The sequence below is a fragment of the Gavialis gangeticus genome, unplaced genomic scaffold (assembly GCF_001723915.1).
Source record: "Gavialis gangeticus isolate Ggan-Ray unplaced genomic scaffold, GavGan_comp1, whole genome shotgun sequence".
In the NCBI taxonomy this organism is placed as follows: Eukaryota; Metazoa; Chordata; order Crocodylia; family Gavialidae; genus Gavialis; species Gavialis gangeticus.
The window spans coordinates 175,109,860-175,119,241 of NW_017729022.1; the positions used below are offsets into that span (position 1 = coordinate 175,109,860).

General features: G+C 44.9%; 1 protein-coding gene across 1 annotated transcript in view; it reads left to right on the forward strand.

Annotated features, from left to right (window-relative positions):
• COQ8A (coenzyme Q8A) overlaps nucleotides 1-9,382 on the forward strand; it is a 63,996-nt gene that overhangs the window by 8,280 nt on the left and 46,334 nt on the right. The window contains exons 2-3 of the mRNA XM_019516551.1: nucleotides 3,103-3,516; nucleotides 4,735-4,801. Coding sequence (XP_019372096.1) covers nucleotides 3,103-3,516; nucleotides 4,735-4,801 — 481 coding nt within the window. The remainder of the gene's footprint in view (nucleotides 1-3,102; nucleotides 3,517-4,734; nucleotides 4,802-9,382) is intronic.

The window sequence follows — 9,382 nt, forward strand, 5'->3', positions numbered from 1 at the left end:
CCACACCTGGAACATCTTCCAGGTGATAGCTGCCTAGATGGCTGTGCAGGGGACACACATGGTAGTAGTGCCACATGAAGGCCAACTTTGCAGCCACAGCCTACTGGCAGCTGGCCCCGAGGGGCAGATGCCTCTATTGGCTGTGCAGTCTCCATCTGGGTCTGGCAGGTGTGCAGCAGGTCAGACTGCTGCAGTGGGTAAAGGGTGCAGGGTTGTTTTAGCAGTCCAGCTGACACAAGGCATAGTGTCCCCAGGATCAATTGGCTGGGCCCCAGAAGCTCCTGAGAGCGAGTAGCCCTGAGCTACTTGACAGGGCAACTTTTTGTACTGATGGGGCCAGGACAGGGCAGCTTTTTATACTGCTGGGTATAGCACAGGTGTTGGCCCTGGGCTCAAGCTCCCCCTGTATGCAGATTCAGGAGCCAGGCAGGGTTATTTTTCCCCAAGTGGCACAATTTGTCTCACACAAAAGCGCATGTCTGGGCATGTGCACTGAGGCAAAAAGCCCCGGCTCAAAATGGCACGGCTTCTGTCTGAACTGCTGCAAGCGCACATGCTTGCATTTGTGGATGCACCAATGGTGTTAGTTTTCATGTTCTAGGAACTGTCTTATGGTTGTTGGATGCAGCATAGCTTCAGTCCCAGTTCTGTTTTGCTAAACTGGGCATTGACACAAGAAGCAATGGCCTCAAGTTGCAGCAAGGGAAGTTTAGGTTAGACATTAGGAAGAACTGTCTCACTAGGAGGGTAATAACTGGAACAGGTTACCCAGAGAGGTGGTGGAAACTCAACCCTTGGAGGTTTTCAAAACTCGGCTAGACAAAGCTTTGGCTGGGATGGTCTAGTTGGGGAAGGTCCTGGTTTGAACAGGGGGGTGGACTAGAAGACCTCTGGAGGTCCTTCCGACCCTAACTCTCCATGATTCTATTACATAGTGTGCACCCAGCTCTATTCCTGAGTTGTAAGAGATGCAGAATACAAAATATGTTTTAGTCATCTTGTCTTGTCAAATTGCCATGCGTAAGATGGCCTGTCTTACCTCTTTGCATCTTCCTAGGTTTATGTTCATTGAGTCTTTCTCTGACAATTCTGCAGCTTCTTAACCCTTCTGTCACACACACGTAAGTGTGTATTTGCACAGGAGTTCAGGGCCGGATGTTCAGGTTCTCTGTGCTCAGTAGTTTAGATTGGATTTTTCAGAAGAGCCAAGCTACGAACCTGCATTAAGTTTGCATTTTGAGTAGTACTCAGCAGATGGCCTGTTAATTCTGTGCTTTTGACCCCATGTACAGGAGAGTTCCACATCTTACGTGTTGCCATCTCTTGTGCTTCGGGTCCTAGGTTGGTGGGACCATTCTCTAAATAATGACCTTCTAAGATATTTATACCTGAAATGTGTTGTAGGTTTGATAGAGAATACTGCACTGCAGTTCTGTGGCCTGTGCTGTAAGGAGTTGGACTACAGACCATAACTGTCTCTTTTGGCCATATTCTGTGAATCTGCTGGATTCCAGGCCTATATTATCTTTGTTTGCCCTGGCTTTGGTGAAGTGTGAGCGACTTAGGCATGTCCACTTATGGGTGTTTATGCACCCCAGTTTTACTATGCATACATTTTGATCTTTGAATCTCTCTCTCTGGTCCCAGGTCTCATGTGGGAGCTCTTTCACATGTTTTGGTTGCATGCTTTGGCAGGAGAGAAATAGGGAGAACACTCATCATCCTGTGACAGACTTCTATAGCTTGCTTTTTTTTTTTTTGGCGTGCTTTTCTGCAATGTAGGAAGGTCACACTTAAAAGTTTGCAGTACATTTAGCCTGCTATCTGTAAATCAGTTGTATTTAGAGTTATAGCCACAACAAGAACAGTCTGTGGCTTGTCTCAGGAAAGCTAGTGTGCTATAAGATGCGACGACAGGAACCTTCTATAAATGTCTCATAGCCCTTGCCAAGTACTGACGGTTCTTGCCACCTTTTAAGATTAAGAAAGAAGGAAAAATAAAATCTGCTCCTTTCATACAGTGATAAAGGTTGGTCCCAATGCATTGAATAAAAATCTATATTTTTTGTTGTGTTTTTTTTCAGGGATGTTGCTGTTTGCAATTACATGAGACTTGCCTGCATAACAGGAAGGGCTATGTCCTGCTTTCCTTCCTCAAAGAGGGGAAAAAATAATCAGTGTTTGGGAAAGAGCCTAAAGTGTGCTGCTGCTTGTATAATCATGTGAGGATTAGAACCCCACTTATTGGCTGCAGGCCTCAGCAGCACCTCCAGGATTTATTTAGTGTGGAGGGAGGTGGCTGAGGAGAGCCAGAGGCACTAGATAGCTCAGGGAGTTAGTCTCATCCCTTGTGTTTAATCTTATCCAGTGCTGAAAAGTGAATGAAGTATCTGGGCTAGCAGGGCAGGTATTGCAGGTCAGGACTGAGCAGAGCCACAGGGGAAATGTGTGCCTAGAACACTAGTTCATTGAATTTAGCCGTCTGGTACCTTGTCACCCACACATTATGCACAAGCTAATTATAGAGGCAAAGAAATATCATATTAAAGAATATTACCAGAATTCTTTGGCTGTGCTGTTGTGATAGCCCATGTAGGGCTAAGCTAAATTGCACTGTAATGGGAAATTCTGCATTTTTTTTTTTTATTTGCCTGGTTATTCTTTTGCTCCTATGACTGGTATCTAAACAATGTATTATAGCAAGTTCAGAGTTGGTTAATATCTTACTATCTGCTTTCTGTCTTATTCTGGTATTATTCCACTTGTCCTGACTTTCATTTGTGTCATGGAACTTCTTTCTCAAAGGGTGTTATTTGGATGTTTGTCAGGGACTTGCCTTTTTATTTTAACTATTAATAATCCTTTATCCAACAAGATTGAAATAAAGTGGACAAAATGCGTTCAGTAGTACACTTATTACTCTTGGGTTTTTTTCCTTCCTCTGGTATTCTTAAAATGATGGGACCATATTCCACACTAAATTTACCTTAAACAGGAAAAGTTCGGATCCAGCCTAGCATCATGTGCCCGTATGAGAGTTATTGGTGGATGTTACGGGTTTTTCAATTTCTACTTCTGAACTGTTTCCAATGCAACTTACAGGAGCTGGGAAAAAAGCAGGAGAACTTAACTGATATCAGTGAGGATTTTGCGAGGGACTATGCTTTCTCAGGATCGGAGTCGTCATCGAGTTCTGCGCAGGACTTCTCATCATCTTCTGGTCAGCCCAATGAATGCAGTGGGGCAGAGGGCCCAGCGTATGACTATGCCACAAATGGACCTTCTAGAAACGTTAGTGAGACTGGAGGCTCAAGCCCAGGACAGAATCCCTTTTCTGCCAAAGTAAATGCGAAGCTATTTGGAGGATTTAGGGACTCTGGAAATCCTTTTGCTGCTGCCTCTGGGCAGAACAGAGCTTTTCACCAAGACCACTCTGTAAGTGGACTAACAGCTGAAGATATTGAAAAAGCCAGGCAGGCCAAAAGTAATCCAGAACATAAGCCTCACAAGCAGATGGTAGGTGGTTCTTGTTATTATTATTATTGTTATTGTTATCATTATTAACAACAATAATTTCTGGCCCTAGGCTTTAGCTGTGGGGACCTCTCCAAAATCTGGGTTCGCTGCTTCCTTGGCACTTGTGGGGAAAAGGGAACATGTCTGCTCATTAGTTTCTATCTATGCTGTGTTAGTCAGTCCTCCTCTCCCACTTCATTTGGTGTGAGAGCACAGCTAAAACCTCTACCCTGAATTGGACTTTTGCTTTGTATTACCAGGGGATGGGTCACCTTGTCTTCCCCATGCTGGGCACTCAATGTACTACTGCATGCCTAGGCTAGTGAAAGGGTCTATATTTACTCTTGGCTCACAGCTGAGGCACAGAGCAGGTGCAGACAGCCCAAGGCCCTGGAAGTTCAAGGAATGTCCTAAGGAATCCTTTCTGTCCTAGAAGGGACTGTGTTGTCTGGCAGATTTGGCAGAGATGTGAAGGATTGAATGGTTCGCATATCCTCAATAACCAGTGAACCTTTTAGGTCACAGTGAACCACATAAAGTGGGACACTGTAAGCTTTGCATTTTTGTCCCTGGGTATCAGTGGACCTAAATTTTGACCAGGCTTTCATTTGAAAGGGGAAGGAGAGACTAGAGTGGGGTAAAAGACTACATGGCAGAGAGGACTGTTGTTGTGATTGGCTTTCTGCTGCCTCCTTTCCACAAACTCTACAGCAAATGTTAACATTTTGCTCTTGACTTACGGTGCTGCTTTTATTAAACCTGTGTAGGCTTCTGCTGCACCTGTTGTTGGAGGGATGCTCTGAACCTGGGACCATTCATAAGCATTAGTTTCTGCAGTAAGTGACAAGGACAGGTTGGTCTTATGGAGCCTCCTGCATCCTGAACATCAAAGGGTTTCAGAAGTGGTGATAAGCAGGGATCTCCCAGAGGGGAGAACACAAGCCTTTTTATTCTCTGCGCTTCCTTACCATATGTCCCCCTGGTGTTTGCCATTCATCATGTTTAATGTGAAGTAGCCAATGTTGAATTCACCTGGGAAAACTTGAAGATGTTGTGGGGGGAGTCCATGTTAAGTGAAATGCCAAGGACCCGGGTTTGAGATGCTGACTTCAGTCTAAAGCTGGTCATCAAGCATTACAGGAGCTATATGCTGAGTTCATATGACACCTGTTAGTCAAGTTTCAGCGTGGATTTTTTTTCTCTTCCCAACTGCTGCAGCTCAGTGAACGGGCCCGAGAGCGGAAGGTGCCAGTCACGCGGATTGGGAGACTTGCCAACTTTGGAGGTGAGGCTCTGTGCATGCATGTGAAAGGCACTTAATGCACCTAATTATCCATCAGTGACTATGATGGTGCAGCTAGTAAGATACTAACAGTCCTGAACTTGCAATGAAGCTGGCTCAGTGTGGTATGGAATGCACCATAGATAGGGGCCTACTCAAGTCGAGGAGGCAGCCAGCCGATTATGCAGGCAGATCAAGAGGCCAGCCACCACTTTCATGGGCTTATTGTGGTGCCTGCCACATGCCCCTGAAAATTCTTTAGCCTCTGTATATTGGAGCTGTGCATGCCTTGAGACTTGGCTCTTTTGCAGGGCAACCTTTTCTTTAATTGCAAGATGAAAGTAAAGGTTTTTGGCTCCTTCAGGAAATCTGCTAAAATGGGGTTTCATATGCAGGATCCTTTACGCTCCTATGTCTTCTCAGCTGCATATAATGCTCTTGTAAGAAGACCATGTATAATAATCTTCTTGTTTTTGAAGGCACACTGTCATTATTCCAAAAATAGGAACTCATACAGGCCTCTGAAAACACCAAAGTGCTGATATTGGAGCTCCTTGCACCCTAGCCCTGCCTGTTTCAGTGGAAAGCATGTTGCAGCACCGCTGTTCCTTTATGGTATAACTTTATTTATCCTAGCTGCTTGTTGACAGCTGCTGTATATGAAATGGCAGCTGTCCAAGCTCTCAGGCTGTCTGTGGACTTCCAGGACCGTGTCTACATGGCTCCTGTTCTCTGCACCCAAAACTGTTGCATGAGGAATGGCTGACTCATGCTTCAGGCTGGAAAGTTATCCTGAGGGCAAGAGGGGATGGGGAGGTGAGAAATGAAACTTCTCAGAAAAGAAACATACGTTGTTTCAGCCAGCACAACTTGGAAAACATACCATACTTCCCACCATCACCTGGCCTCATTTGTTCTTGGAAAGCAAGAAGAGTCAGGCTGTTATCTTTTGGCCTGTTCCTTTTGTTTCTTGGAGTCCTTTCCAGGCAGCCTGATTTAAGTAGTGGAGTGAGCTTATGCAGTTTCCTGTGCCCTGTGGAATCTTACTTGCTTGCTTCTTCCTGGCACTACCCCTCCCTTACAGTTGTGGGGTATAGGAAATGAAATCTTGTCTATGACCTGGTTAGTCAACAGCAGGTATAGGGCAGTAAATGGGCTGATTCCTCCTGTGGTTTTGAGGCTTGATGGAGAGTCTTTCTAGTGCTGAATTAATGTGGAGGCTCTGCAATGTCAGAGGAAGGATGATAGGAGGGAAAGCCTTTTTTCCATTTTTTTTAATTATCATACCTGTCCCAACTGCTTTGAGATTTAAAAATAGCACTAAGTTACTGTTACTGACAGACCGTGTGCTTGCTTATATGGAATGCTTGTCCTCATTTATAGCTAGAGACAGCTTCTCTGAATTTTTTTCTCAAAGGTTAGAACTGTTTCTGGCCTGCACATGTGCATGAGAAGAAAAAAAAAAACAATGTAAAGCCATACCAGCTAGTACTCTCATACATTGCTTTTCTTGGCTGGCTCTAATCTGATGAGAGAGGCCCTTTTCATATTAAAGTTTGACGGTCCATTTTAAAATTCCAGCATGACATTCATTGCCTGTATGAGATCCCTAGAGTTACTCTGCTGCAGTAATTTCAGTGACTTCAAAGCTCAGAGGTAGGTTATTGATGGAGCTGAATGCTGGGAAATATCTCTGAAGCTGATGTGAGCTGCAGTTGGTGGGCATTTCTTGCATTTGGGCTTCCCATTAGTTAGAGGATGGGTTGCAGCTTGTATGACAATCGGGAGAGGATTAAACAACAGGGGCTGTATTAATGAGCTAGTGCCAGGCAAGTTTGTGTTCCTGTTTAACATCCATGCAGCCACTGAGAAGTTAATTATCCCTGCCAGTAAAACAGCAATGTACACATTTTTGCTGATTCAGAGTAAAACCAGAAGGAAGAATTATCAAGCTACTAATGTGGTTGTTGCAAATAACAAGACTTTCTTAAAAACAAATGCATAAGGTGGTGGTCTGCTTAATAATCATGCCTTTCACCCAGACAGTATTCACTGATGTCAAGAGCTGTAAACCATTTTTGCTTTTTCTTAGGATTCCTAGCCAATTCCAGGAATTGCAATACCCACTGAGCAGTGTCAGGCAGGAAGGGCAAGGGAGGCTGGCCTCTGCTGTTCAGAGAGTAAAGTTTGACCCAGTAATCCATGAGCAATTGCAGAGGTCAGCCAGGAGGGACAGGCTTGATGCTGCTATTTCTTGCCCCTCTACTTGGGTTTCTTGTTCCCCAGGCCCTCTGGGATTTCAAGGTGGCCTTTGCTAGTCTTTAATTGTTAACAGCAAGTAAATTGACGATGAGCTGCAAGTGGTCTGCTCTCGCTGAACTTTGAGGGAGACCTTTATATGCTGATGGATTAATTTGAAGGCACATAAAGAGATTGCCAAATGATATATTTAATGGCTGTGAAGTTTTTTGGTTTTACTTTGCTGGAGAGGCTTAGGTTAAAAAGAAGTAATGGCGACAGAGGATCATTTTGGCTATTCTGCAACTTTTGGAGGGACAGCAGCGACTTGGTTCTCTTACTCTGTTATGCGCAGAGAGGTATCTCTGGCATGCTGGGGAGAGTGGATGGGGAGGTGAAAACCAAATCTGTTTTTTAATTCTCCCTAGAGGATAGACAAACAAGTACTAGGTATGATGGATTTCCTCCAGGGTATTGAGCACTTCCTTGGGACCCCCAGCCTTGTTTGGTCTCTAGCCTCTGGAACATGCTTGTTTAAAGACACTGTAGGAATCTGATCCCAACAGTTGTGCCTCTTGCCGTGCCATATATGTATATGCCTGATCATGATCCCAGGCTCTCTCTGCACTGCTAAATTGAAAGCCATGTGCCCCCAGGGTTTATTGTTGGTCCCAGCCCTGTGGCTGGTTTGAGACACTGGTGTGGTTCCAGGGCTGGAGCTGAGAATTAGCCAATTGTGGGCCCTGACTCTGGACCTGCCACATTCAATCTAGGTATCAAACAAACCAGGCATAAGTGTTCTGCATTATATGTGGAACTTTTCTTTTATTGTGGGTTTTGCCATTTTGCAGCTCCTTAAATCGAGTGCATGTTTATCACCCTTGTCATTTATGCTGCAGTTAATAAGTTAATCTAGTTTGTCGCAGTATTCTTGGCTTAAATCTGTTCATTTTGTACGCCTCAGTTTCGCTGCCTAGTTGATAAGGGGGTGGCGAAAGAAAGGGTTAAGAGTGACTGAAGCCAGAGCTGCCTTGCCTATTGCTGGACTAGACAAGGATTCACCTCTAGCAACAGTGTTGAATAGCCTCTTGAAACCTCAGGTTCACTTGACAAACCTCTGGGCAGAATAGCTGAGTTAACTTTGGGGTGCTTGGGGCTGTGCAGGCTGGATGGAGACGGGGACTGCCTAGCCCTTTGGAGGGCAGGAAAGACCGATTTGCTGGGCTGCAGTTTGCCCAGCAAACAAGTTAATAGTGGCATAAATATAATGTGTAGAGGGGGCCTCTCTGAACACTCCCTGAAGCCTGCTCAGGTGTAGCTTGTGGAGTGGAGTGAGTCCTGGCTCCTCCTTTGCAGCTATGAGACCCAGCCATTTGGTCCCTGTTCTAGTCTAGTCCAGTTCAGGCAAGGCAGCTCTGACTTCATTCATTCTTAACTCCTCTTCTCTACCCATTCTGTACCCCCTTTCCTCCACCTTACAAACTAGACAGTGAAACTGGCATGCAACATGGATACATTTAAACCAGAAACATTACAAAACCAGTGTGTCACACCATTCTTTCAGTGCCATCCCTTTCAGGATCTATTGTTGCTGCTGCTGTTTCTCCTGTTCTGGTAGAAAGGCACCAGTTTGGAGTTTCTTTTCCACCCTTTGAACTCAATCAACTGGACCTATGTTCTAGAGAACATCTTGGTCCACCCCATCTTTTTGTTGGAATGGGCCTGCCAGTGACTTCCAGTTTTAAAAGGGACAAAGTGCATGGCCTGTTGCTGGGAGCTTGTCTTGAATCATAGCCTTTTTAGGATAAGAGTGGTAGCTGGCTGTACACCACCTTAGGGCTTGGGGTGTTCTCTTCTCCAGCACCTGCATGTAATGTGTGAGAGCTACTGGAATTTTCTGCTGAACAGAAATAAATCCCTTCCCTGAAGATGTCTCCCCTTTGCATTCACTTATATATGACTGGTATCACTGGCATGTTATCCAGAGTACAGCTCCAGCGGTGGCTGATTAGCTAGCATTGTGCCAGAAGCATGAATTGAGGAGCTCCTAACTTTCAGTGGAGGCATTCTCCTTGTAATAGGTTTCTGTCAGATTGTTCTGAAAGTACAGATGCTGCCTTAACACATGCAGTCTGTTCTTGTTTCGGTACATATGGACGGAACCAATTCTTTTGTTTAATTTTTAAGTGTAAAGGAGAGGGGAAAGAAGACTGTATTTAGTAATCCAGGAAACTAAAGGAAATCAGTGCTGCTTGCTAAAGTTGTGCTGTGCAAAGCTGCCCGAAGCAACACAGCAGCCCCACTGTCCAGCACAGCAGCATGCTGTGTAGTCTTCTCAGGACATGA